This window comes from Hippocampus guttulatus, chromosome 8, assembly GCF_054856545.1.
Source record: "Hippocampus guttulatus isolate MCC_2025c chromosome 8, RoL_Hgut_1.0, whole genome shotgun sequence".
NCBI classification, from domain to species: Eukaryota; Metazoa; Chordata; class Actinopteri; order Syngnathiformes; family Syngnathidae; genus Hippocampus; species Hippocampus guttulatus.
This window is the reverse complement of record NC_141268.1, coordinates 22,905,528-22,933,522: the sequence shown is the minus strand read 5'-3', so window position 1 is coordinate 22,933,522 and position 27,995 is coordinate 22,905,528. Positions and strand designations below refer to the sequence as shown.

The 27,995-nt window shown below is 51.5% G+C and overlaps 2 protein-coding genes across 3 annotated transcripts; both read right to left on the bottom strand.

The window, feature by feature from the left end:
• Positions 1–1,763: 1,763 nt before the first annotated feature.
• eogt (EGF domain-specific O-linked N-acetylglucosamine (GlcNAc) transferase) lies at positions 1,764–8,691 on the bottom strand. Its single transcript, XM_086118496.1, has 16 exons — positions 8,617–8,691; positions 7,137–7,400; positions 6,966–7,069; positions 6,745–6,853; positions 6,519–6,613; positions 6,338–6,442; positions 5,922–6,028; positions 5,583–5,686; positions 4,791–4,883; positions 4,346–4,417; positions 4,120–4,206; positions 3,656–3,724; positions 3,127–3,188; positions 2,872–2,991; positions 2,629–2,731; positions 1,764–2,543 (listed from the first exon to the last, which is right to left on the bottom strand). Exons 2-16 carry the CDS (start codon positions 7,335–7,337, stop codon positions 2,397–2,399), a joined length of 1,578 nt encoding a protein of 525 aa, XP_085974622.1. The 5' UTR covers positions 7,338–7,400; positions 8,617–8,691; the 3' UTR covers positions 1,764–2,396.
• Positions 8,692–9,226: 535 nt separating this feature from the next.
• On the bottom strand, positions 9,227–17,483 carry tmf1 (TATA element modulatory factor 1). Of its 2 annotated transcripts, none has more exons than XM_086118152.1 (17): positions 16,947–17,483; positions 15,499–16,874; positions 15,274–15,377; positions 14,823–14,949; positions 14,571–14,676; positions 14,146–14,288; positions 13,366–13,532; positions 12,938–13,094; positions 12,570–12,662; positions 12,318–12,474; positions 11,759–11,951; positions 11,321–11,390; positions 11,158–11,250; positions 10,961–11,074; positions 10,347–10,505; positions 10,084–10,209; positions 9,227–10,005 (listed from the first exon to the last, which is right to left on the bottom strand). In XM_086118152.1, the coding sequence occupies exons 1-17, from the start codon at positions 17,080–17,082 to the stop codon at positions 9,865–9,867; spliced, it is 3,462 nt and encodes a 1,153-aa protein (XP_085974278.1). In that variant the 5' UTR covers positions 17,083–17,483; the 3' UTR covers positions 9,227–9,864. The 2 variants fall into 2 exon arrangements, with proteins under 2 accessions (XP_085974278.1, XP_085974279.1); XM_086118153.1 differs by having other exon boundaries at positions 10,961–11,068.
• Between the last annotated feature and the right edge of the window lie 10,512 nt (positions 17,484–27,995).

Here is a 27,995-nt window from a genome sequence, read left to right as displayed (position 1 = left end):
ATTAGTCGCCCCCCCCCACCCCCTTCGCTCCACCCTGGCACGCCGGGATCGATTGGTCGCGAGAAGTGAGACGCGTCCTCGGTCCTTCCCATTCGGAGGACGCGCAACAGTGCCCGCCCAGTTGAACGGCAAGCGAACCCCGCCCCCCCTTTTTTTCTTATCACGGAGCCCCCACGAAGCTTGAAGTTGGCTCTTAGAAGGGGCGGGGGCGACAATTCAGTCCTCTAAATGTGGAGAAAGCAAGTGAGCGCTTGACGCCTCTTTTTTACCGAACGGTTGAGGCTTCGGGCCTGGGGGGGTGGGGGGGCTGTAACGCACCTGATTCAGATGATCAGCTCACCGGCCAGCTCCGAAGCACGTGAGAACGATCCTGGTTATTTGATTCAGGTGCGTTGTTCCTTGGAGAGCTGCAAAACAAGGCAGGACGGCGGCCCGCGAGGACCGACATTGGACACCCCTGGTCTATGCATTCCAACGTCGTGATTCGAAGGAGAGTTTCGTGCGGCGGAACAATAGTTGTCAAACTTTTGAACTCCAAGCATTGCACATCAAAATGGTGACCAAAAAAAAAAAAGCGACGCTTCTCGATGCCGCCATGGAAGAAGAAACCCATTCGCACCCTCGCAACTCTCCGATTTAAAAAAATGGCTCTTTTTAATCGGGTGACACGGTTGGATGCTGAAGCCCCCCTCCCCCCCGCCATCAGGAATAGAGCTTCATTCCTACACTGCCATCATCACCCAATTTTCACCCTGAGGGAGAGTGGCGGGTTAACTCTTATTGACTGGAGGAATTATTCCCCCCCCCCTCCCACCAACTCTATCGATATTCCTTCATTAATCACCCTCAAATTCTTATTTTTTTTCATCTAGGAAGTCTGAAAAGGCAATCGATGCAAGCTTGTGGGTTTGCAATCCATTCCAATTCATTTTCAGGTGTTTCGAAGAAGATCTTGATGCTGTCCGAACCAGACGACAGCAAAAGTGAAAATCCTTCTGGGGACCCACCCGTGAACTCGGTGTGACCTCAGAAGGGCAAAAGCGGTCGGCACCCATGACTTTGGTTCAATCGGATCCGGAAACGCTGACGCGTAGCTCGAATTCTCCAGAGCAGAGAGTGGAGATAAATGCAGGAAGTGCAGGTTGGAACCAAGACAAAGTTCGCGTGGTTGACTGCACACACGTGATGAGGGGTTCTTCATTCTTCACGGGGACACTGGCAGTCACCCCCGGCCGGGCCACAAATGGCGTCCATCCGCGGAGAGGACGTCGATGCGGCCCAAAGTTCAGGCGCAACGAGAGCAGGCTGCAAACGTGGGCCGAATTGGAGACGACAAACCCGGGTGGCCCTTGCCCCCCTGGAAATCGCCACCAACTCGCAGTTTTCTTTTGTTTTCCGAGTACGCTCCTGGGGTCGATCAACGCGCAGGGTTTGGACTTTGACTCATTTGTGGGGTTGTACTGCCCCCACGTGGCTTGTATGCAGCCATGAGCGCTGAGGTTTTTTTTTTTTTTAAAGTCATGCAGATTTATGATGGTGACGGTAAAAAAAAAAAAAAAAAACCGAACTCGTGCCCTTTCTTTTCCCTTGAACTGACACTCACTAAAATCATGAAAGGGATGCCTGGCATCAGCAAAAACGGTCAGGAAAGAAAGTTCAGCTTGTTTGCCCCCTCCCAAGGTCAGACTTCAAAAAGAGCATGGCTTTAATGAGGACGGAGTCCGTTCGTTGATGCCTCCGACGACAACACGAGACACGAGAAGGCGCTTTGATTTGTATATTTTGAAAAGACTGCAGTTTGGCCCTGACAACTTGAGTCCAACACACAGTTCGTTCCAGGTTACCGATGCTCATTTGATCAAACACGATATGATGGTCAGTTAAGACGCCGATATCATCGGCGCGGGCGATGGCATTGGCCGTTTTCGCGACTTGCTGAAAAAGTCACCTACTCGCCGTCTCTGCGCTCGGGCCGTGGAGAGAACAAGGACTGCTTTGGCGCCATCCGCTGGCAACTGGGTGCCAAGGAACAACCAAGTGAGGCGCTGAGGGCGAATGGCGGCGGGTCCGCTTGACTGAGAAGAAGCCGAGAAGCTATGACGCCGGCCCGTCGCGGGAGAATTCCGATTGTCAGACGAAGACGGCAGGAAGCTCGATTGGAGGCGAAACGAATCAAAAGCAACCGCGGGCCGCATCTTACGGGACGCCGGCGCAGCTGCTCGTTCGCCAACTTTCTCGGCGTGGAACGAAGAAGCGTTGTTTGCCAGATGCGACAGATGTCACTCGGCACGGACGCGGTGAATTCTTTGATTGACCGCTCGGATCCACGGAGATGTCGCCCCCCCCCCCCCCCTCAACCTCACCAAGAATGTTGGCTTTTTCTTTTTGGGGTGACTCTAGAGTTCATCGCGCAGGCTCCAACGCTGCCATTTGGGATGCCGCGTGACGTGACGCACCGCCTCCAGCACCAGGCGCACGAATTCCTCCACGTCAAAGGAGTAGTTGGTGAACTTGGGATGGTCTCCAAGAGTCGGGTGGTGACCCTGGGGCAGGTCGAGACACAAAGGATCGTTCCACGACGACAACAACCGGGATCAATATGGCCTTGACGGAACAGCATTCCCTTACCTTGTCCTGGGGGAACACTTTGTCCTCTCTCTGCCAAGTCATATAGCGAACGCCCCGCAGCCGCGCCAAATCTCGATAGCAACCCTCATCCCGGCAATTATACCTGGGAGGCGCACAAGCGCAACGGTGATCTCAGGCGCTTTTTCACTCCTCCTTGCAAAATATTGCTCGTCCCGGAACGTGTGAATCACGAGCTCGCAGGCCCGCGTCTCCTTCTTGGCGGTTCAGCGGGGAGCCACTTACAGCTCCAAGACCACAGCCCAGTCGGGTAGGAAGAGGAGATGCGTCAGTCCCGCCCCGTGAATTCCGATGAAGACGTCCGAGTTGTGGGTGATCCTCAGTTGCTCCGGGAACGAAACCTGCCTGCAGGAGTCACAGGAAGTCGGCAAAACACCGTCAGCGCTCGGCCGCGGGCCGAGACGGGATAAACGCCGCTCGACTTGCTCCTGAGGCCCGCCGGCTCATTTCCGCAGTGCCGGAAAAAGCGCGCTCACTCACTTGTACTTGTAGTCCAGCACGCTGACCTCCAGCCGCGGCACCGTTTTCAGGGCATTTACCAGCTGCGACAGAAAAAAAGGGAATAAGTCAGACTGAGGAGGAGCGAGGACAGTCGGGGTCAGATCGCGTCACCTCGCCGCCGGATTAGTCGAACGCGCTTGGCTTTGGAGTCGGACACGCCTCCGCCTCCCCGGCCTCTTGACTGTGACTCTCAGTCACGGCCGTTTAATTTCAGACCAGTAGTCACCCCCTTTTTTTTTTTTTTCTTCGTTTGGCTCCTGCTCAGGGACAACGTCGTCTCGTCTCGATTCAATTGCGAGCCGGGGCCGGCGCTCCTCTCGCTCATCGCGGAGAGACTTTCTTGGCGCGGTCGGCAAATGCCTTGGTGGCAAAAGAAAGCCAACGCGAGCTTTTGCGTCTCTGATGCCCGAGCGCCACCGTGAGATCGGGCGAGTTTGGCGAGGGAGCAAAGGAACAAGTGCCTCAAATAAGCAGAGAAGGAAGAGAAGGCGGAAGGAGTCGGACTCACCTCGTTCTGGTTGATTATTCTTCGGTATTCTGTGCTGCGTGCCAGCAAGGTAACGCGAACGCGTCCCGCCTATTAAAAAAAAAAACAACAACAACAAGAAATGTGAAGCGAAACAAAACGGCTCCATGGAAAATAGTACCGATGTTTGTATTCCAAATGTAAATTTGAAACAAGTTATTTTGCAGTCATTCCTCAAAAAAAAATTTTTTTCTCGAAGCAGAACCGATGCATCCAATTTGGGAAGCGCATATACACGGAGGAAAATGAAGCAAAGCACTCATTCAAAGACCCCGCCGAGCTTGATGGGTCCACGTTCGGGCGCAAGATACTCCCGACCGCTCCGGCCGCTTTTGCGTGGAGATTGATTCAATGGCGGAGCTTCTCCGGAGCTTTGGCCGGTCTCGGTTCTCCGAGGACGCCGCGAGTTCTGAAGGAGAGTGGGTCGGCTGCACGGGCCTTCTTACCGCGGCTCCGCGCCGCAGCACGTTCAGACGATGGAGGACGTGCTGGGAGAAGGCCCGAAACATCCCTTCGCTGGAGCAACGGGAGACCTGCCGTCAAATACGGCACCGTCAATGACATCTGCTTTTGCTCGTGCTGCCGCGCAAGCCACGATGGACAGGCCGCTGTTCGTAAGCCAAAAGGGAAGTCTTCATTCACACAAACGGGGCCATTTGTCGGTCGACTTACGAGCGGCGTGTTGTAAAAGAGACCGTATCTCATTCTCGGGAGAAGGGAGAAGAAGGCGTCTTTGAAGCAGACCTAGCAAAGCATCAAAAACGTTACAAGACCAAGATACTGGGGTGCATGTCTGGCGGTAGAGAGAGAAAAGGAGAGACATTTTGGCATTAACTCATTCAGTACCAGCCAATTCTAGACCAAGTCTGAAAAGACGTTTTAAAACGTCTTTGGGAGTGAATGAGTTAAGAGTTGAAAAAAAACAGGACTTCAGATTATTTTTTATTTTTTTATCCCCAGAAGTAAAGTTCATTTTTGAAACGCAAATGAAGTGGGCAGACATTTGCCTGATCGATCAAAATACATGAAAGCGAGCTATCTGAAAACAAAACGGATGCCTCGGGATCGTTGTCGGGACTCGACCAGCTTTTGACGGGCAACGCAACGTTTGACTTACTCTCTTGGAATCGTAGGTCTTGAGGTGAACGATACCCGATTGCGAGAAGGCCTTCCATGTTTCACCGAACAAATCTCCATATTCGTGAAAGCTCTGTTGATTGCACAGAAGGAAAAGAGCATCTTGCAAGTGAGCAATCGTGCAAAATGCCTTTTGTTGTTGGTGCCGCGCTTTCATCAACATTGTCGTCTTGCACAAGTGAAGGAATGGAATTGGAAAAAAATGGCCCGGGATGGGAAGTCCTTTTTTTTTTTTAATCTGATTTGTTAGTTAAGCCCCCCCCCCCCCAAAAAAAATCCATGAAAATAGTTGTGAGTAGCAGCCCCAAACTAGTGAGTTCATTCAGGCAGCCCCCCCCCCCTTCCTAGTAAAAAGCCTAAAAGGGCACCATCTCTCCTGTTTTGGTGACTTATTTCATATCTGAGGCGTTTTTTCTTTTCTACCCCCCCCCCCCCATTTTGTTACTGCAAATGTGTGGGACAAATAAAGGTTATCTTATCTTATCGAATCGTTTATGGGTTGAAAATGTGCCTGTCAATAAAAAGCCTTAATATGATGATGAAAGCTGCTTTTTTGAGCCCAGATCGACCGACCTCCCGCGATCGAGCCGTTACCGTGAAAGCCAAACGGATGCTCAGGGCGCAGCTTGCACGCGCGGCAAAATCTCGAATATGAATGACACGCACACAGACGCGCGAATCCATCGGGCGGTCGGCCGCCCCTGCGTTGCGAAGGTCAACTTGAAATACAAGCCAAAGTGACGGCCGCGTGGCCATGGAGGCGGGTACCCACCGTGTCCCACATGATGATGTTGATGTCAGAGCTGAAGGAGTTGTTGACGTGCTGGGAGATGTAAAGGTTGACAAAGTCACAGAAATGATGGTACATGTTCACCCCTGGCGAAAAGAGACGCAGAGGATTTTTTTTTTTTTGCCACGTGACCGACAAAAACGGAAACGCTCAACAACGTCGACAGCGAGAGACAACCGGGCGACGCGTGCGGCAGAGGGCGCCTTTGAGATCGACAAATGAGGAAAGCGCTCGTCAAGATTCGATTTGGCTTCAATGAGCGGGAGGATGAGGAGTTGGCCAAGGCCTGCGACCGACAGCCGCTGGTCTCAAAAGTCTTACCGGCATCCAGTTTCATGAAAACGGTGGGTTTTTCGATGACCATGTCACAGGATTTAGAGCGAAAGGGATGAAAGTCCAGCTCGGTGTAGCTTTGCAGCTCGGCATACCTGGGAAAAGCATACGAGTGACTCTCGCTTCCAAATGGCCGCGCGTTCCGAGATCGCCTTCTTCTGCGGCGGCGCACGCGAGGCCCCGGCCGGCGCCGGACGACACGCTCGGCGACAAGCGGCGCTTCGGAGCATCGACCGTCGGGCCCATCGAAAGGCAGCAGCGGCCGGCGAGCGGCCGAGCGCCCGTCCTGACTCTTGCGCGCACGCGTGCCCGCCGAGTTGAAAAAGTGCCGGGGGCTTTCGGACTGACTCATGAGCCGTCGGTTGGGAGAAGAAGCTGGCGGTGGGCGCGCGTGACTCTCTCACCAAGACTGCAACGGGCTCTTGTGCTGTCCCGCCGCAGCCAGCGCTCGCTTGTTGAGTCGGCAATGACCGCCGATCTCACCTTTCTGAATGAAGCCCTCCTGGTACCTGCGGCATAAATGTGCGCCAGATTGGCGGTCAGTAGATTGTCTTCGCCATGAAAAAAAATCATCATCATAATGACCTTTCATGGCCTCTGCGCGGTTTCCGCAAGTCCAGGTAAAGGCCGCTTGCTTGACAGAATCTTGCATGGCTCGTGCATCTCAAAGAAGAGTCCCCCTGGACAAATGACACTTATTTTTTTTTCTTCTTTGCATCTCAAATGTACGTGCCGATCCAGTCGAGGTGCTTCCTGGGGGCCCTCGGGTGAAAAAACTTTTTTTCCCCCGGTTCCCACGCGCAAGACTTACAGGCTTGATGGCCTCGCAAAGCGTTTGGAGCTCGGAGCGGCGCTCCTTGACGTAGCCAAAATCAGCCTGCTTCCAGAAAAGATCCCGGGCCGCCTCCACGGAATCCACCCTGAGAGTAAACGCGCCGCAAATCCGGATTCCGCTCCGCAAAAGCCGCCGCGCCATCCGCTCTCTCCCGGGAAACGCAATTGCGGAAAACGGTGATCGGAAATGAGCCTTACCATCCGGAGTCCGGTTGGTTGCAATCGGGATAGCTGAAGCGGTTCTCTGGATCGCAGTTCTTCTCATAACCCCAACAGGAAGACAAATTCAGCAGGGCAAAATGCTGTTGAAAGAGTCGGGAAGGTCGAATCCGGTTGTGAGGAAAAAAGCGCATGCCAGAGGTCTCTTACTTGAAAAGGGCAGAGGGGGTCAAGCCTGCACTGCTCGGCGACCTCCTTGTTGTTGTACAAGAAGTAGGGGATGTGCTCCGGCGCCAGGGAAATGCTGCTGTAGTTGAATCCGGCGGCGGGCGGCTGGCGGTCGCGGTTCTCGCTGGCGAGTGCAGCCGCCGCCGCCGAGAGCAGCGCGGCGAGAATCACGCGGGGGCGCATGTGGGCTGCTGAAACCTGAGTCCAAAAAAGAGAAGCAAAGCCACCGTTGCTGAGGCGCAGGAGCTTCACACCGCAACGGAGCGATAGGCGGGCACGTTAGTTGCGCGGAAACGACAGTCCCAGCAGAGCCGAGCAACCACATCAGGAAACGGCCCGCCGCTGCAGGAAATACCGGCCGGCTCTTTCCGACTTTTCTTTGGGAGTTGAGACGGGAGTTTGTACGGTGAAGCCCTTTGCTCTCAGTCTACGCTCACCGGAAGGAAAGGCTTCAAGTTGACAAATTAAAAATATTGGGGGGACTGATACAATAGTTGTCGCGGCATAAGTGAGCCGAAGTAAAAAAAGTTGCCGACTGTTTTCTGACGTCAAGAAATGCGAGGGAAACATCTCAGGGAGTTCAACTCTTGGGTTGACTCTTTTCATAGTTTCAGAGATTGAAATGGGCATGAGTAGGGATGCGCACACAATTTTTGGGTCGTGATTAGTTCTAGTTTTTTGGACATCTTTTTCTGTATGTGTATGCGGAGGAAAAGGCCTGCTGTCCATGAAATGGGGCTGTCGGGGTTCTGTTTGTTTGTTCTCTGGGTGTCATTGTCATCATCATCAGCTGCCTACTTAAGCGTCGTGAGCCCCCCCATATGAACCGTTGTGTAGACTGTCACCACCGCCGACCTGCCACCTTAATAATAACTTGGCTACAGTAAAGCATTTGTAAATATGGCAGGTCGGTCAGTATTAGCACGTTTTGGTACCACCGCGCGGTTCGTATTGCAATGTGGATCCCAAAACAGAAAGCGGCTAACGTAGCCGTCTGGGACTTGCTATATTGCGTCGTTTCACTGTCGCGGAGATTCTCCTATCTAGAAACGGATTCACAACATAACAGTAGTTAGTACAAATGCCCCAGAGCATCTTTTTTGTCGCCCGTTTATCCTTAGTAGTCGCTGGTGCGCTGTAGCAAACGTTGTCAAACTTTGTGCTAACATTCGCTTGCGATTACATTTGACTTTGCAATGCGTTAGCAAGAACGCATTCCTTAGCTGGTGTGCTAAATGTGGAGTCCCGCGTCGTTGTTTGTGCGTGTTCCGAGCTGTTCCGCGGTGTTTCACGTGGATGGCAACCGGAGCGTTCAAAGCTATCGGGACGCTAATTCGGTTTCGATAAACCGCGGTAGGGGGAAAGACGGGGTAGCGCTGTTGGGATAAGCGTTCCACGCACACAAGCTCGTCACCACCTAATAATGTGTAGCGATAAGTTGTAAAGGGGAGGTCACGTTTACCTGTACGCGCAACTTAATTTTCGCCGAAGGGAAGCGTCGCTTTCGCCGGTGGTCGCCATAACACCGGATGATTGTGTGTAGTGAATCGCGATTCCCGCTAGGGGCGCGCGTTTTCACAATGGATTCATCCATCCGTTCAACATCCCAGCCGCTCCTCCTCGATCAGATCATGGATGGGTTGGCTTCCTGCAATTTATCAGCCAGGAGTTAAATTACATGCTCGTATTTTACGCCTGGTCGATTCGCGGGTACGTCGAGATTAGACAACCATCACCATTTCAGTAGTTGTCCCTTTTTGGGGATGTAACACGCGAGCCTCTTCGCAAAAGTTGATGAACGCAGGATCACGTACCGCAACCCATTGGGTAAATGAATACCTCCGTCAAAACTGATCATCGCATCACAAATTGTTATCACCGGAAAGGCACTGATCGCTGGGGTCGAGCAACCATTTACTGTCGAGTATTTTCCGCAGCTGTCAAGATCAAGAATGCCTTTTTTTTTTTACCCCGCCCCTCAAAATCTTTATTCATATACATGTATACAATTGAAATTGCACACCTTTAGTTCTCAGCCAGAGCGCACGCCGTAAAACAATCTTCATATAATATCTATGTAATGTACATCTTTTAATATTGAAGACAAGAAAACGTGGAAGAAACTCTGCAGTGCATAAACCTTTAGCATCCAAATGCAACCGCAAAGATAGATTCAAGAGAAGCTAAAAACATGGATGGCGAACTTAAAAGGACCGGCCGGGTGAGGGGGGGCAAAATACACTGTACGGTAAAGTGTGTCTTGGGCCGCCATGAGCTGGTCCACAGCAGAAAATGGAGCAAAAACCAACAGACGGGCAGATGAAGGGCATTGTTTCCCCGAAAGATTTCCCTGATATGGTGTCAGGAGTAAGTTTGCTCGATAAACAGTTGCTCAACCGGGATAAGATCTTGAGGCCAGCGCAAGCTGCAGCCGATTCAGTATTTTGGAACTCCTTGCACCTTTGTGTGACCTCTGCTTTGCCTGGGAGCTTCAGTATGTTCGTGTGATTTGTCTTTTTTTCTCAACGGAGCAATCAGTGTATCCTTCGTGCTGATTGGGTCCTGTTTCAAGTCCGCAAGGCAAATTCGCTCACAAACCTGACGGAATCGCGTCTCATCAACTCAAATCAAATGATTTGTGATCGAGACGAATGATTCCGGTGGAGTCAGACCTTGTGAATACCCGACGTGCAATCAAAGCGCAGCCGATTTATTTCTGGTTCTTCAGCAGTTCATCAATTTGTGTTTTGAACATGCTCTTGACATCTTCAAGGTCCAGCCTGAGCTCCTCTGCCTCTTCAGCTTTTTCTCCATACATCTGCAAGATGGTGTTGTGCCTCTGCTCCAAATCCTGAAACGCAAATGACGTCAGCATCTCCAAATCGATGTTGCGGCTTTGAGTTTAGGTTGCGCGTCTGTTCGTCCTCACCTTGAGTTGAATCCTCAACTTGGAGATCTCCGTAAGCTGCTCCTGCATGTCTTCGTTTAAATTGGTGAGTCGTACCAGCTCCTCCGCCATCACAGAGCGGCTCCTCTCCAGACTAGAAATCTCAAGCTAACGTGACCCAAGGAAGCAAAGCAAAGTGATTGACGGCGGCGGGGATCACATGGGTGCCGGCGGTAATTCTTCATGTCCGTTTAGCGAAGCCCTTCAAAAATGAGAACCGCTTGCGTGCGTCAAATCGTTTCTACCTGCAACTGGGCTATCTCCCCTTCCCTCAGTTTGAGTTGAGACTGCATATTCTCGACGACGCTGGAGCCACCGGACAGGCGGGCCGCTTCGTACAAGTTGGTGCCGCTCATTGACACGGACACGGTCCCACCCGCCATCGTCTGGTCTGAAGAATCCTCCTGTGGAGGAAAAAAAAAAAACGGAACCGGTCAAGCTGGACCCACGCCATCGAGAGTGGCGGCCAACTGATTTCATTTGATTTTCACTTCTCCACGACACCGCCAGTCAAAATGTATGAACACACTCTCATTCAACAGCATTCGACAGTGCGTCCAAGCTATCTCTCTCTCTCTCTTTGTTTTTTAACACAATGACATAAGTAGGTAGGTTTTCAATAATTGCACTTCGTCAAACGTAACCGAGAAGGAAAGTAACCGGCCATCAATGTATGCAAGGTATTGTCGCGGTATGGCCACATGCGCCGTGGACTTGTGTACAAAATGTGCTGGGGACATCCCGACAGGAAAAGATGCCATCGACCCTTTCTATCCCCTTTGAATCTGCGCGTCCAACTGGTTTCCAAGGCGCGGCCCTTCATCAAGACGAGGCCACACCGTTTGCGGAACTCGCGTACCTGTGACAAGATCGAGCAGTTCAAAGCGGCGGCGTCAGCGCCACTTATGGAGCCGGAGCGGGACGGCGAGGGCGTGGAAGAAGCCGGGGGGTCGTGGCTTATGCTCCTCTGCGCCTCGACGAGAAGAACAACATCGAAATCAAACGCCGTTTTGAGAGCGCGGTTCACGGACGCGGGTGAAATTGAAGAGCGCCAACCTTTTCCTTGAGTGCCTCTTGCGCCAAGTAGTATTTTTTCTTCTCCTGTTCCACCTTCATTTTCTCCATCTCGAGTTGATTGGTGAGCAGCAGCTGGCGGAGGAGACAGCAACTTTGAGGAAGGAAGGGCAACGGCAACAAAGCGCGGGGAGCAAAGCGATACCTTTTCTTTCTTTGCCTCTTCAAGCACGCGGCTGTGTTGTCCTCGCAGATTTTCCAACTCGATACGCTCCCTACGGTGAAGTAAGGCACGAGAGATCGGCGGAAGTTTTTTCTCTGGGAACCGGTTCAAGAGTTGGAGTTGATTCCAACCATCATTTTGAAAAAAAAAAAGGGAGAAATCGCATGACCACGGCGGTCATCGTACGATTTGGTTTGCGAGCAAATGAGTTGGTGTGGTGGTTTCTTTTTCAGCTACTGGCTCCCATTGGCCTACTTGAGACCATTTTGGATGCAGATCAACATTTCAAAGCACGTGCTCGTGAAACCCCCACCGAGTTGTCGAGATGTGGTTATGATGATGATGCTGCCGCTGCTGCCGAGCGGATGAATTGACGGTCAACCTCGTAGGTTTGAACGTTTTTAACCGGCGCTCGACTACCTGCTGCTTTCATCTTCCAATTTCTCTCGTCTGCTCTTCTCAGCCTCCACGAGCGCCAGGAGCCGAACCTTCTCCTGGCGAAGAAGCGAATTCTGGGACTCCAGCGAGGCCAACTGGCACTTAACGGAGAGCAAGTCTTCTGTGGCCGCGCGTTCCTTCTCGACCGCGGCGGCGAGTTGCGCCTGGGCTTCGACTGACAGACAGTACGAGAGGAGAGCGAGAGGTGGCGGTTTTAGGACAAAAGCGCTTTTTGCTCTGCGTGCCGCATATGTTGTTGTCGTTCACCGTCAAGGCGATAGGCGGCGTCAAACTGTGGCGGAAGAAAGTAACCGGCCATCGATCTACGCACGCGGCCCGTCATCTCGCGCGCGCGGACACTCCACAATCCGACGGCGGGTTTGTTAACGGGTTCGTATGACGGAGGCGTTCTCACGAGTGTGACATTCAGGGCAAACAGAGACAGCAAAACAGGACAATACGACACGAGGCATCTCTACGTCGATGGCGCTTTCGCAACAGCCGCAGCTGGAACAAGGTCAGGAAAACATTCGGCTCTTACCGAGCCTATCGGAGATGCTCTGCTCCAGCTTTTCCCAGGATGCCGTTTGTCCACCCAGCGAAGCCTGCAGGTTCTCAATTTGACGCAGCAGGGGCCTCGTTGCTGAAGTCACGCTTTCGCTGAGCTCCTGGTTCCTCGACTCCGCCTCCTGGAGCCTCTGCGGAAGGGCGGAAATAAACCCCCCCCCTCGGAGAAAAGTGGCGTGGCGGGAGAGCTGCAGTTGGGGAACGAGAGCCAAGACGACGGCGTTACCTGTTGCAATTCGCTGATCTCCTCCCTCAAATAATCTTCTTTCCTCGCCTGCTGTTGCTCCGCCCTCTGAAGCGCCAATCTCAGGTCACCCACCTGCACGCCGCGTCGAGAGTTACCGAATGAGCGGTGGCACTTGAAGCCCTCGAGGGCTCATCCCCTTCGCTCGGGGCAGAAAGGACCGGCGGAAAACCGGGGCAGATAAGCGACGCGACTTTCCCCGGAACATGCGAGAACTCTTGCTCTGAGATTGGAGATGCAATCTCATTTCAAACGGCGGCTCGTCGACACCGACACGGCGGCGACCGAGCCGATGATCGGACGGGCATTGACGCGGGACTCTGCGTGTGCGGCGCAAGGCGGCGCGTCACCTGGTTGGCCAGAAGCTCCTGCTGCGTGCGGGCCTCCTCCTGGGCCTTCTCCAGGGCCAGGCTTTGCAGCTCCTTGGCCTTCATCTCCCGACTCAGCGCCGCCTCTTCCACCTCACTGGCCCTGCTGGCGTGAGTTTTGTGAAGTTCTGCGAGCTCCCTGCAAACCAAAAAAAAAAAGGTTCAAGATGCGTACGCGCCACTCACCCAAAATGTTTCCGGATATAGGGCTCGCGGAAGCTAAAATGCATTCGATCTTTGACGTGCACGTCGAGTCTGAAAACGAATCTCAGAAGCAGCTGAACGACAAGCAAACGGGAGCTTGGCCCATGATTGAACCCCCCCCCCCCCTGCGACGCGATTTCTTGGCTTAATTCCCACCCGTGGTCATCGCTTCCACGAGATCAATATCAGACGAAGCCGCCGTTTACTTGTAAGAGTTATCCAGAGCTGCCTGGAGACTTCTGTTCTTCTCCAGCAGCTCCTCCGAGTCCGTCTGCAGCCTGCTCTGCTCCTTCTCCTGACGCTCGACGGCAGAGTTCAGCTTCTTGATGTTGTCTCGATGCTGTTTCTCCACTTCTTCCTTCCCCTCCAAAACCTGAAGACGGATTCCAAAACGAAAAAACTACGACAGCACCGTTTTTCCCTCAAGGTGGTTCATTTGATTCCATATTGATCTCGTCAGTCAAAATGAATTTGAAGGAACCCGGGCGCGAGAAACGGACGACATAAAAAAGACAAATAGCACGTATCGTTTCTCCAAACTTGGGTCTATTCGTATTTTTGTTTTGCCTTCTTTTGTATGATGTACGAAGGCATGCCCCGAGCAAAGGGGATGAGAACCGTCCATCAGTTGAAGAGCCTCGATGCCACAAGAGGGCAGCAAAGTAGCCCCGCTTTCCTTCTGGACGAGGCTTCGACACCTTCTGTGCGGTTCCCAAATTCAACCAAGACAATTCACAGGCTGGGTCCTTCAAGGGCCTTTAAAGGCGGCCTGTAACTTTAGCCGAGTACGAGGAATGAAGTCATCACCGCATCTACTCGCTCACACCTTTGGATGCATTTTGTTCAGAATCAATCAGACATTTGGTTCGGATTGATTTGCCTTTCGACATGAAAAGATTTCATCGCGCTCACGAGAGCGAGTGGCTTGTCGGTCTTTTCCGTTCTACCCTGCTGAGAAGTGTCACCCATCTTTGCAGCGCGCTAACCTGCCGCAGCTGCCCGAGCTCCTCCTCCAGGTCCTTCATTTTCCTCTGCTGCTTGGCGAGTCTTGCCTCACTGTCCTTCTCCTTCGCGCGCAGTTTCTTGATGATGTTGCTGTGCTGAAGTTGTTGCTTGGACAACTTTTCACCTACAAAGTGAAACGTAGACAGGCCAGCACTTGATTCCTGAGCAGCGTCCCCCTCAAAAGGCAGAGAATGCCTCGAGTACCCCCGGCACCCGCGCAGCCACGCCTTTCGAGTCGCTGTCCATTGCGCCGATTCGCATTCTACTCTCTCACGAGGAGGAGGCCGTAAAGACGGATGGACGGATGCGACCGAATAATCATTCGAGACAAGATCGGATCGCGACTTAAAGCCGTACAGCTGTCAAAGCTGCACTCGCTGCATTTGGCGTTGACTGCACGTCTCACCCTCTTCCAGCAGGCCTCTGATCTGTTCCTCCTTCTCTTTGATGAGCTCCAACGAAACGCTGGAGTGGAGCCTGGAGGCAAGCTCCTCTCGCAGGCCCTTGATTTCCTGCGAAGATATGCCAACCTTGAAACAAACACTCGGGACCTGCTGGTGACGCCCCCCCCCCCCCCCCATGAATATGGCCATTATTTCATGAGCCCTGAACAAAGTGTGTCGATGCGTTTCCACGAGGTAGCTCAAATCCAAATTACCTTCTTGGCTATATCTCTCTCTTTGCAAGCCAGCTGCGCTTTCCTCTCAGTATCTGCAATGCGCTGCGTAAATTCATCCTTTAAGGACTGAACTGCGGTGCTCTCCTCCTTCAGCGTTAGAACGTCACTGCGGGCAGGGGGGGGGAAATACACCCATGAGGCGCAAAGCTTATTCTCAGCAGATGGACACTTTTGCAGACGAATGCATGCGCAGGATTTTGGGGACAAAGATTTCATTGAGCCCCATTCCTGGACATTGCCATGACAGACTAGAAATTGAATGACGGTTTTGCCTCACTGCAAAATTGAAAATTATTTTTAAAAAAAAACAAAAACACGAAGGAAAAGTCATTGATGAGAACAAAAAGAGCCCCGGTCCTTCACAGGAGGCTCGAGCCATATGAAACACCAAATTTCACCAAATTTGGAGGGGTCAATGTCATATACTCACTCTCGAAGATTGTCACACTGTTCTTCCAGTCCAGCCTTGTCCTTGCTGACCGCCAGCAGCTGAGCCTCTCTCTTTTCAAGGCGGCTCGACAGCTCATTGATAACCTACAATGGCACAAATGTGTGTTGGCGCCAGAAAGATTTTCTTTCACTCAAGGACCCCCCCCCCCAATAAATAAATAAATAACCCCAAAAAACAGATGATACTTTTATTTTTGAAGCTCACCTTTTGAAGCTCCAAAACCTGAAGTGTTGAGACACCTTTCGTCTCCTCGGCGATTGGTGTAAGGAGCTCCTCGACTGCCCCGGAGCTGGGATCGGACTGTGCGACGTCCGCCCCCGAATCGTGTTCAATCTCCGCCAGCTGTTCGGGTTGTTCGCAATTCACCGGCGTCACGCTCCGTCCACTCTCCTCCATCTCGTCCACGGACTGCTTCCTCACACTTCCAGTCAAATACTCTTCCCTCTCTTCTTGGAGCTCGCTCGTACTCTCCGCCAGTCCGCCTCCTTGCTTCTCGCACGGAGCATCCGCCGAAAGCGTAGCGGCCGAAGTCACGGAAGCCAGCGTCCGACTGCCAGGGATCTCATCGTCCGAGTTGATCTCACTGACGCTGCGACTGTCCAGCGACTGGACACTGAATGAATCGATGCGCTCAAAGGCATCCGAGGAGGAACCGCAACTCTCGGTGAGCTTGGGATAGTCTTCCAGGCGAGGGAAATCTCCACAAGCGGAGGTGGAAAGAAGTTGGAACGAGCCATGCATCAAATGGAGGCTGGACTTTCCTTCTCCCGTCTCTTGTCTGGAGCTGGCTGAGCTCTCACTCAGTACGCTCTCATGGTCCAGGACTTCAATGTCACTGGTGGTGGATGTTCCTGAAGAGAAGGCACTAACGGGAGGGGAAGGGGTGTCGCTCTGGCGGTCTTCCGTTTTTAAATCCTTCTGTTCTAAATGTACATCCTTGGAGGATTGGGAGGCTGGCGGATGGGAATTCTTCGCGTCTTTGGATTCGGAAGAAACTGCAGCAGGTTCAGAAGAAGCTGAGGGGTTGCCCCCAACAGGGTACTCCGTTTGGATCTGTGGCCACTCTGCGTTGGAGTCGCCAGAAACATTGGTGACAGAGTCAGGTTTCCCTCTGGTGGTATTGGTCTTGGTGTCATCTGGGCTGCAAGTAAGGTCACCACAGTTTTCACTCGGAGAAACCGGCTGGGGAAGAATAGTGTCCTGGTGCGAGCAGTCCAGCGCCACCAGTTGGCCATCGCCAGCTGTCTGATGTTGGTGATTCGAATCAGCAGACGCCATCTTTTGGGTCTCCACTTCTTCCTTCGTCGCGGAATTTTTGCGATTCTTTTCTTTTGCCCGGGGCTGCCTCTGAGATTTAGCAGGGGGTACGGACACTACCTGGGATGTGGTGATGCATTGACCATCTCCAGGTGGCAGGAAGGCACTGAAAAAGTTTTCGGATTCATCCACCACCGTGCGGGTGACCGGTGTAGTTATGGCCACAGACGGAGCTGGAGCTGAAACCTCTTCTTCAGGTGGCGCTTCCCACTGGGTTATCCCCCACCCACCGCTTAATGACAACTTTTCAGGCAATGTCACATCTGACAAGAAGAAAAGTGCACTTGAACACACTGCGAACGTGAGATGCTACACGGCCGTTCCGTAAAACCTACCTTCATAAGGCATTAGGGTTGTGTCACTCCATTGGCTCTCTTCTTTAATGTCCAGGACACGATCGATTGATTTCTGGGCCGTCGTTAGCGCTTGTTTGGCGAAAGTGGACAGGTGAGATGCGTTGAACCAACTCATCTTGACCACAAAGCTAGCTCCAAAGTTGTGCCGCGGATGTCAAAAGAAATCAACCAGCAAAGCACGGCCGATTCAACTTGCTCTGCATTGTCGCTCTGAGCGATCGCCTGACGTGACAACAAAACAGTTTGAGTAAGACTCGCTTTGTTGACACACCGCAACACAGCTAGCTAGCTAAAGCTGGCGTGGAGGAGCGTTAGTCCCGAGCTCGCGATAAGGACAGGCGGGAATCCCGATAGTTTCGGTGAAGTGTGGATACTCCGTGAGTGGGCTACCATAGTCACCGAAAATAAAGAGTCGTCATAATATTGCGGCCTTTTCGTTTGTTTTGGTCGCTATCAGCTGGTGAGCTTGATGCTTTAGCAACGTCGTTACTTCCGGCCAACGTAGCTCGTGACGTCAGCGTCTCGGCTGTGTGTGGCTGACTGGGTGCGCTCGGAAATGATCCTCGAGCGCGCACTGCTTCATCCCGACCGTTCAAAACTCGATCGGGGGGGCGGGGGGGCTCACCGTCCTTTTGGAAGATGGATGCTCTTGGCGGGTACTGAGCGGCTGCCAAATAACACATTTGCTCCAATCACCATGCAAGTGCAAGCGAGAACATCCTGCCTACCAGCTGCGAGAAAGTAGCTACATTCTAATCTCACCATCAATTGACTCTAGTGTTTCCATAAAATAAGCAATAGGGGGCAGCATATTTCTAGTTGTTTACTGTGGTCGCAGTCTTGACGGAAACTGGCATACGGTCACATACGGTCATTGCACGTAGTAGGCTGCGAGTCTCAATAATTCTATGATTTGTATGCCTTAACAATTAAGAACAGTCAGAGGTAGACTGCGCAAGAGGACAAAAAAAAAAAGACCATTGTTGCTCCTCACATCTGGAACAGACCGTTGCCCAATTGTCCAAACAAACCGTTCAAACATTTCTGCCTGCGTTAGTGCTGTATTGTTCTTGTAACAAAGAAAACAGCTGTGCAAAATAATCAAAAGGCACAATAATGTTGATTGACTGCGGCAGGTTGCTATTAGAGTGTACGATTACACGGGGCATTTAGCGTGAACGCAAGACATCAAATTGAGAACCTGTGATGAAGCGTAATGGCTTGAGCAGGGAGGAGAGCTCCCACAAGTATGTGATTTACTACGTCGGCAGTGAGTTAATGAACCTTTGCGTTTAATTTCTCATTCCACAATGATGAATGAAGCTGAGAGGGACTTCCATGCCGCCATGCAAACGTAATGAGTCATTCTCACGCAGTGTTGTACAGCCACCGCACGGCCTTTTTCTGCCGAGCTAAACACTATCACAAGCACCGACCTACATACAATTTCAACGATGTAGTATTAGCAGTCGTGTATTTTCTACAGTCCGTTTTACACATGGTTATTCTGTTGTCCGCACATCTATCTACAGTATCTATCAGATTTCAGCTTCTATGTGTTGTCATGCCAATGTAATCACAGATGAGACAGCACTCACTTCGCTCCATCCATTGACATTGCACTGTCCGCCCGCAGCGTGGCTGCCTGGCTTGTTTCAACTCGGAAAAGACTTATTCGGCTTGTTGCTTGCTCTGTGGTGGAAAGTTCTTCATAAATAATCAACATTTCGGGTGAGTATGATGTGTTGCATTTCAGGTTTTCGTGCTTTTGTCATATTGGTGGATCTACGTTGGTTGCGCCAAACGACATTGTAGTCTGCAGGTTTGGACCAAGATCAAGGGTGACATACGTTTTTGCTTGTGATGTCCTCAGTGTCCGCGGGACCAACAAATTCCCATCACATGATTGAAAACTATCGATCGATGTCGTTCGCCCCCGTTGGATTTCTTCTTTCCCCCCCCCCCCCACCCTTTTTCACTTCCCGTGAGTTATATGATGACACATTGGCCAAACGCTTGTCTGCAGATCATGCGCTTGGATTCAAACATGGCAGCGCAGGAGATCTCTTGACTCTTGAAAAGTCACGTGTTTGCTGTCGATCTCACGTCCGTGACCTTAATGACTTGTGCTGGCGTCAAGGTGTTGAATGGACGCAGGTTTCTGATATAGGCCAGTCAAAGGAAGAGAAGTCCTTCAGTGCTGACACACGTTTCTCGAGGCTTTCTCTTTTTAACGGGGGACATTGGGAATGTCACGGATGACCTTTGAGATGACCTTGCCATCCGTCACGAAGGGTGGGCGCGGCCGCCGAGGAGCGCGGGCTGTAAAGGACGTCTTTTGTCATCAGCTTGACTCGATGCGACATCCATTTTGAAATGACGCCGCCGACTTCTTCTCGGCATCCTTCGGCTCAGCTCACGGGAAATGCGGAGCCAATCGTTTTCCCTTGACGCGTTTTCTCACCGGCCCACTTTGCGCCGCTCTGTGCCTCCATAATCATTTGCCATTCGGCATCTTTGGGCCGGCCTGTCCAAAGAGGTTCCGATTGCGCTCCCGACAATGTGTCACAGCGCCGTGCCCCAAATTCAGTGCCGCGAGATGGCTGAATCGGTGTTGCTCCGTACTAACGTGATTGATGAGTCTCCCCGCCGCGGGGCTTTGATGAAGATGCGGCTGATTTATGAGCACTGCTCACAAGATAATTAGCTGATCTATTTACACTCCACATAACGGTGCCGTCTCGCTCCATTATCCCAGGCTGTACTTCGTATCTCGTAGCGCCCGCAAAGGGGTTCTCGCTACACGTGCGGTAAATCTGCGGCTTCGGTTTTGCTGACAAAAATGGAACTCGGGAGGGATATTTCCGAAATCATTTCAAACGTGCTTCCGAATTGGCCGTGGCGGAATTCACTTCACGCGAGCTGAGATCCTGTGTAAATAGAGCACAATCACTCACGAAAGTGAACCCATTGGTCCATTTGTATGTTTTCTTCAATGAGAATCACTTGAACCCGCGTCGAGTCGTCGAATCAATATCCTAGCCGTCGCCACGAATATCGTCAGATGTCAAGAGCGCAGCTAGCGCAACATCTCCAAGGCGTTCAACAAGAGCGCGTTTTTTCTTCCGAGGGGCGTGGCGGTGTCTTTGCCAGCTTGCACTTTGTTCTTCCTGTTTGGGATGGGCAAAGCCCCACAGACTGCAGTGCTCGCTCGCCACTTCCCGCCCGCTGGGGCGGAGGAGCGCCCGTGACCTCGCTCCGCATGTTTTTGCTTTCCTGCCATTTGGGCCCGAAGAGCTTTTCAAAGATGCAGGAGGAGTTGTTGGAACCGGAAGAAGTGGCCGCCTTGAAAACAAACGTTTCCTTTTCGCCTGAGCAATTTGTCAAACGAACGGTGACTAGTTGACCAGGCAGCGATTCACGTTTGAACCTCTTCATTATTAACAAGAAAAACAACCCAATTGCCGCCCCCAAGGCAACTGTAGCCACCATAAAAGGTGCCGTTCTTGTTATGAAAACTGCTCAAGCGGTTCGAGTCCGGCGCACATTTGAGATTCAGAAACAAAACAAATATGTCACCGACGCATTTCTTGTCAAAGTTTGACTTGACAATCATATTTTCTATGTGGCCGCACTCGTCTGAACACGGCATTCTGATGAAGACTGCATTTGGGGAAAATGAATTAAGCCTCAAAATGCACCCGTTTTTAAGCATGTCATTTGTCATTCCTTCTGTCAGACATTTTAGTCTTTCGAGAACAGCAAGAAAGGCATTTCTAGCCTCCGAATCTTAAGTCAGAGGAAAGGAACTCCCGGCCCATCTTTTTCAACGGCGTTTATTCCGGCTCGCGCTTCCTCTTTCCTGTCCTCCTCAGCATGCTTCCTGCTTTGCCGTTCCTGCATCACCATTGTCTGCTCCTTGCTGAAAAGAAATGCGTTCCCAGAATGTTACTTTCTTGATGTCCAACCGAGTTAGGAAGAGTTGTCGTTGTTGTTTTTTCATTCATCCTCCTTCCACCGCCCCCCCCCCTCTCTCTCTCTCCTGTTCTCTCTCTGTTTCCAGTGAACATGATCAAGAATGTGCAACATCTCAGACTTCGTGACAGCTTGGGTGTTTACAAGAAATATTGCAAGGGAGACGCGGGAGACAGTAAATGCTGACATTAGTCCGAAGCCATGTTATAATAACACCTACCTTAGCAAAATGGAGCTAGTAAAAAGAGTAAATCCTCTCTGTGTTCTCCAACGACCGTACGGGTGTGGAGGGGGCGGGTCTTGCCCTATTAAGCCCGAGGAGAGCGGATCAGAGCTCCCAACCTCATCACGACACCCCATCTGGTGGGGATTTACAGGTAGCTCTTCACAGGAAGCTGCCGACATGACGTGTCGCTCTCTTCTCGCGCGCGGCTTTCTACTTCTGGGTCCGTGTCAGGGTCATCTGCAAGCGTCGTTGGACCGTTGCCTCAATGATACACTTTTAGTAATCCGACCTGGAGCATTTGCAGGTCGGATTATTGACTGCAGAAGTCATTTTAAAACCAGTTTCACGCCCCGATGACAGCTGCCAAGCGACAGATTAATAATGAAGTGGAAAATGAAAGGACGGCGCGCCATTAAGTTTACCGCCCCGTGTAGGGGCGGATAACGGGCCTGTCGGTGATCATAAACCAGGACACAAAAAATGTCGGATTATCGATGAGATCCCTGAAATGTTTCACGGTTTAGATATCCCCGAGGGGCTTGGTGTAAGCTCCTTGATGGACACGAGTATTGCATGCAACGCTTCCTGGGCTGTACCCGACATGCAGAATGCAGCCATTCAGCACCTGAAGATAGGAGCTCTCTTTCGTCTTCGCTATCAACACAAGAAAAGAGTTCATATAGCTTAGGAGAAGTAACATCGACAAAGATGTCCCTCAAGGGCAGTTTAGCGGGAACGTATAAAAATCACCTCTGAAGAAGGCAACACAGGCCCGAGGGTCCACCCAGCACAACGGCGCTTTCAGATGGACGCATTTCAGCCTACCGCTGTATACGGCAGCTACGGCGGGGGGGGAAAAAGGCTCGCATTTCTACGATACCTACCCTGATGATCTCTGGCGGCGCAACAATGTGCCACGTCACGGCGGTTGGGAATCGCCGCCGCAAGGTAGCATTGCGCAATAAACTGACATCAGATTTTGTGTTGATTGGCACGCTAACAATTAGCATTGATGACATCGATCCGGCCCGTCGCCTCATTTTATGTGGCCGACGAAAGCAAATCGGGCGTGTCCATGATCCTGTACCGAAATGTCAAACTGTCGCGTGCAATAAATCACTTTGTTTATTTTTTCACTCATTTGATTACCCAGTTTACACTCACTTGAACCATAATTGGACAAACAACAAACAGATAGTTGGCTGATTTCAAAACTAGTAAACACGGCCACCACAATGTTTGAATGTAGTTTGCCGTCGATGAAAGCTGAAGTGAACCGCGGGTAAATTGTGGCGAATTAGATTTGCTGCCGCCTCAGGAAAAACGAAAGGTTGGCGTGATGCACGATCGCGTCAACGTCCAGCCGCGCGCGCATCTCCCTTATTAAATCGAGCGAATGGCGGCGACGGCGCGGGCCGAGCTCCCGTCTGCCAGCTGCGAAAGTCAATGACATTATTGCTATTTATGAGTTTGGATTCATTGTCGGAAATTGCCACTTGCCAGCTCATCGCCGTTGGCGCTCACGAGCATAATCACGTTAGTGTTTGGATGTGCCCTTGCATTGTCATTCCTGGCGGTAATGAATGCACATCGGCGATGAGATGGGGACGGCCTCGTCCTCCGCAGCGCAGCGTTCAGGTGCGGCCTGGCGCACAACAGATTTTACTGAGATTGCTTGCCCAGGGCTGTGTTGCGTGCTCTCATCTGTACACAAATCCAGTCGCAGTACATGGCGATGCCCACCGCAGCGATAGCCAGCCGAATGTGGAGAGAATGGGCATCGCTGTCACCGTTTCTTCTCATCATCGATGCATTTGTGAGTCGTGAGCCCCGAAGACGCCGTCACTTAATCGCACTTGCGGCGCTCGGTCTGGATCAGGGTGAGTCCGCGCTCCTTGGAAAGACGGCGCATATCCCGTAGCATGGCCTTCCTACACTGAAAAAGAAAATGGTGCCTTGAGCTCACTCCGTTTGATTTCCTCAAACAACAACAACAACGAAAGCAAAGCATCTTTAATTCCCACTGGAGTGCCACTTGTTTTCTCTCGGGGAAAAAAAATGACTTTATTCTCCCGACACTGCGAGATGAACATTGTTATTGTTGCCGCCGCTATCGTATTTCTTCTTCACAGTCCTTTGCAACCAAACTTAATCGAATGGAAAATATCTGGAAGCGATGCTCCTTATTCTCTCTGGTTGTGGCTGCGACCTCAGCCATGCTTCACCTTCACCGATTGTCATGAAAGAAAAAAAGGACATGCCCGCCCCCACGGCGCCACAGTGCCGGATGAATAGGACAGAGTGACAGTCTGAGCAGACAACGGCCGCCGAGTCAATGACGGGCAAAGTGAGCGAGGCAGTCCCATGAGGTGGGCGGGGGCGGCGGGCGAGGGGCATGGGGGATGGCTTTCGCCGAGACATATAATGACGGCGCGGGCAATATAAACCTGCCAATGGCTTGAGGTGACAGTAACGATCGGTTGAGGTTTATTTGATCAAAGCTGACCTTTTTGGCCTCCCGGTTCCCATGGAAACCCATTGCGCCTTCCTTTCGGGGCCATCGCTGCCGATTGACGTCGGCTTGGAACGGACACTCACGCCGTGACCTGGGGGCAGACGTGACTTGCAGATCACCGCGTCGCAAGTGTCCTCTTGGCTCGGCTCGCTCCGTCGGGGGTCTCCACACTGGGTCGCTCGCATCGGTTTTTCTGCCCGCTACCACAACCATCGCTGGCTGCTTGGTGCCAGCGATGACATTCTATGACAATTCAAACTTAGAGGGAAAAAAAAAACAGCAATCAGTAGGGAAGTGAACAGCCAATTTAGAATGACTGTTCAATACATAAAATAGTTGCTCCCACAATTCTTTGCGGTTGCAAACTGCATTCTTGGTTCTCGTTTCCTGTCAGTCTTTATGACGGTGGACGCAATTATTTCAAGAGCACCGTTTGAACTTGGAGCCACGAGTCTCCGAGCGCTGACGGCAGACGCGCGAATCAGGTGTTGCCGCCGGACCGATGAGAATGAAGTGCCGAATGGATACGTGGCAATATGTACAATCTGTGCGCGCGCGAGCGCACACACACACACACACACACACGCACACACACACACACGCGCACACACGCACACGCGCACACACGCACACGCGCGCATGCAGCCATCACATCATTCACTGATATCGGCGCGCACAGGCAGCATGATAAAAGATGCATTGGAAAGCCCCCGGATATGTTTTCCTCCTTGCTCGCATGACGAGTATTGTTTTTGTCTCTGTTGCAATTTATGAGCGTTTTGTTCCCCTGAATGAATAGAAGCGCTTTATCAGAGGCTTTGACCGATGCTTGACGCCGATACTGCTGAGAATGACAGCATTTCATGCTCCTGTCAGACAGTCTCGAGGTCAATTCATTTTACAGCGATGGAGTGTCATCACAAAGTCACGAAAGGCTGATCGCAGCCCAATACTTCTTCCGTATTTTCTTGCAGGAGTCAGACCATGTGCTTCAACGTCCTGCCGGCCTTCTGTCTCGAGGGAACGCTTGGCCGTGTTTTTCACTTGCGCGAGTCTCCCTGAAAGTTGTTGATTGGCGGCCTCGACCCGATCGGGGAGCCTGATTCGGAAGGTTTCGGTTTCGGTTGTCGGCTCGGTCGAAAAACACCATTGTCTGATTAAAAATCCTAAAAAAAAATCTTTTTTGTTGTCCAGAAGTCAACGGATAGCACAGGTTCCCACTGCCCACCCACGGACCCCTGTGATCACATGAAAATGGCAACAAGTCACGCCATGCAAAGCCGTGATTAATTTGACTGCGTTGTTTGGACAAAAGGACTTTTTACAGAGGGCATCTTGAGAATTTTTACGTGGGACCAGTTGTCATGATTCGGTTTGTGACCAACAGGTGGCACTGTAGGGCTCTCCCTGCAGCTGCACACCTGTTGGTCATTAGGTAATCAGTGCTTTAAAAGGACTCCCAGCCCGACCACTCATTGTCGGGTCGTTGTTTGCTCTTGGCTACTGTCATGTTTGTTTGCTGCAATCAGGTTTGTTTCAGTCATGTTGTTGTTGCTGTTATGTTTTATCTTCAATCATGATTTTTGTTTGATACTTTGGACTTTGTTGGTTTTGGATTTAGTTTTCTCTATGTTTAATACAATTCGTCAAGTACACCCTGCTCCTTCCTCCTGCCTGCTTTTTGGGGTCCGCCACCACCTCGCAACGCGACACCAGTAAGTCATTGTTTTTACAGTCAGGCTCTGGGATTGTCTTTGCGCTAATAATGAGAAAGAATAACAAGTGCGAGTGTTGTCGGAGTCCGACCTACTTCAGGGCTTTGGGGCTATTAATGGCCTTATGACAACTATTGTGTTGCACAAAGGAAATGTGGCCTTTTACTACCGAGCATCAACACTCCTTCGTGTCGAGGGGACACAAACGGCACGATAAAATCCCACCTTCATGTCAACAGATTAAATGACATTCATCCCATCCGTTTTGCTTGCCGCAAAAAATGGCAACGGTCGCCCGTCATTGATTAACCGTGAGTGGAGAGTCAAAGCTTCATTTGCTGCGTTGTGACAAAGTGCGGGTGCATGCGTGCGCATAAATGCAAAGGCCCGCCGGGGGAGTCTCGCAGCGGACGTGGATTTTGTGCGGCAGCGCAACATCTTTTTTATTTCACCAGTAAAATGCTTCTACGCCCTTTTGTGTGTCGACGCATATGACAAATGTCAAACTCGGAGCATCTTGTGGTATTCTAAAACAAAATATTTCCTTCAGGGATGCGTTTCAAGTCTGCCACGAGCTGTGCCGCGCGTTCATTCGACGTCACAGTCACGTCGGGACAACTCTGCTTTGATATGAGCTCACGGCCCGGCAGACATCACGGGTTCGACGTTCTAATTTTCACACAGGAACCGACACGGACGGTAGAGCGCCGCGGTTGAAAATCAATAGCGCACGCCAACAATGACAAGAGTCAAAGGCTTTGCCCGTCCAATAACAAAGGTCGGTCAGGTCGCTCTCAAGAGTCGACCCGATGGTACGAGCCGGCGTATCGGTGGCCGAGCTTTGAAAGGGGTTGACCGCGTACCTCCGGCTTGGATATGAATCGGAATTCAAAAGCTGGCGAGGGGATACTTTGACGTGGCGCGCGCGCGGGCGAGAATGTGCTTTCTGGTCAGCGGCGGTACTAAAGTGCGATGTCACACTTGCGCTGCCTCGGAGCGGGACAAAAACACTCGGCGCATCCGTTGGCTCTCGCGGGCGGGCACTGGCAAAGCAGGTGGATGGATCGCCTCAGCTCTGGGAACGAGTCGCTGACCCTTTTCCCTGATCCCTTTCCTGTTTGGAAGCAGAGCGGAGGTACGGCTGGCTTGTCCCGTGCCACCGCAACCTGTTTTCCTCGTGTCGCAATTTGCCCCTCCCCCTCCGATTTTAGTCATGTCATGTTCCAATGTGTGTCCTCTGTGCAAAAAAAAAAAAATTCAAAACATGTTTTGACCGTCTGCGCCACATCTGGGGGGGATATTTACTCCCGAAGCCATTCTTTTGGGCGGCTGCATGACACAATATGCTTGACAGGATCTATTTGCACGCCCTGCAAAAGCAAAACACATTTTGGACCAATGAGAGGAAAACGGTCAACCGTTAGCGGCCGTGAATCCAAGACAAGAAAAAAAAAAAAACATAGGAGCTATCTTTAGTCGCCCATGAAAAACAAAACAAAAGCAGTCATAAATGTGCCACGAGTCGGCCACTTAATTCTGCAAGCCGGTTTGTGACTGTAGGACAATGCAGACAGTGAGAACAAAACAACAGAGTCATGTGTTATGCAAGCGCCAGTAGATTCAGCTTGCTATTTATGCCTCCGATCAGCGGTGTGCAAGGTATGCGTGGTGGCCCGTGAGTGGCCTGCTCCCTTCTTCAATCCGGTCCACCCACCCCCAAAAGAAAGACCAATAATCTTTGGACATGACCACAACATGTGATGAATGAGAAGAACAAAAAAAAAAAAAAAATGCAAATGACAGAGGTTGTAATTTATTTGAGTCAATAATTCATTGTTTGAATTATATATTCGGAGTAACATTCTTCCATATTGTTCATATAAACACCTTTTAGAGACACTTTTTTTTTTTAAAAACCTCATCTATGAATGACCTGGCCCAGCACAAAAATGTCCCCGCCTTTGCTTTTGCCACACGGCTCACAACGCGGCCGAATGGGTCCGAACTATCGTGCGGAGTGCCGAGTTCGCCACGTCGGCCACCGTCGCATTTACGTTTGTGGTTGGAGGTGAGATTCGGGCGGCCGGCGCTGTTGCCAAGCCAGACCAGAAACACGTTCCACCGTCTACTCGTAGACACCACAGGATGTTGAGTTTTACAATACTACTGAATGATACCACCGCAGAATGTAGATAAGAAAGTGAATCGTGGAGAGTCTCTGTTGCCGAAACGCATGGGAGGTATTCCCACACTTTCCCGTTTTTTTTTGTTCTGCTCCGTCATGGATGTCGATCTTTCTTTCCGTTACTGGGACAGATTCGTTGCAATGCGCGGCGTGCGGCCCCTTTAAGATCCTGCGCGCTCCCACTGCAAATTAAAATTGTACCGTCGCACCAAAGCGTTTTTGTTTTGGAACGGGATGACCTTCAGCGAGGGGCACACAATGCGGTGTCTACGCACCCTCCCCCTACTCTCGCGTCTTTGTGATTGATCTTAACTTAATCCTGCCGCGAGCCATGCGAAAGGCGCAGTTTTGACCAGGATGCACCGCATGCGTACACTGTAGGCGCGGTCCAAAGCCCGCCCGTACAGCGGCT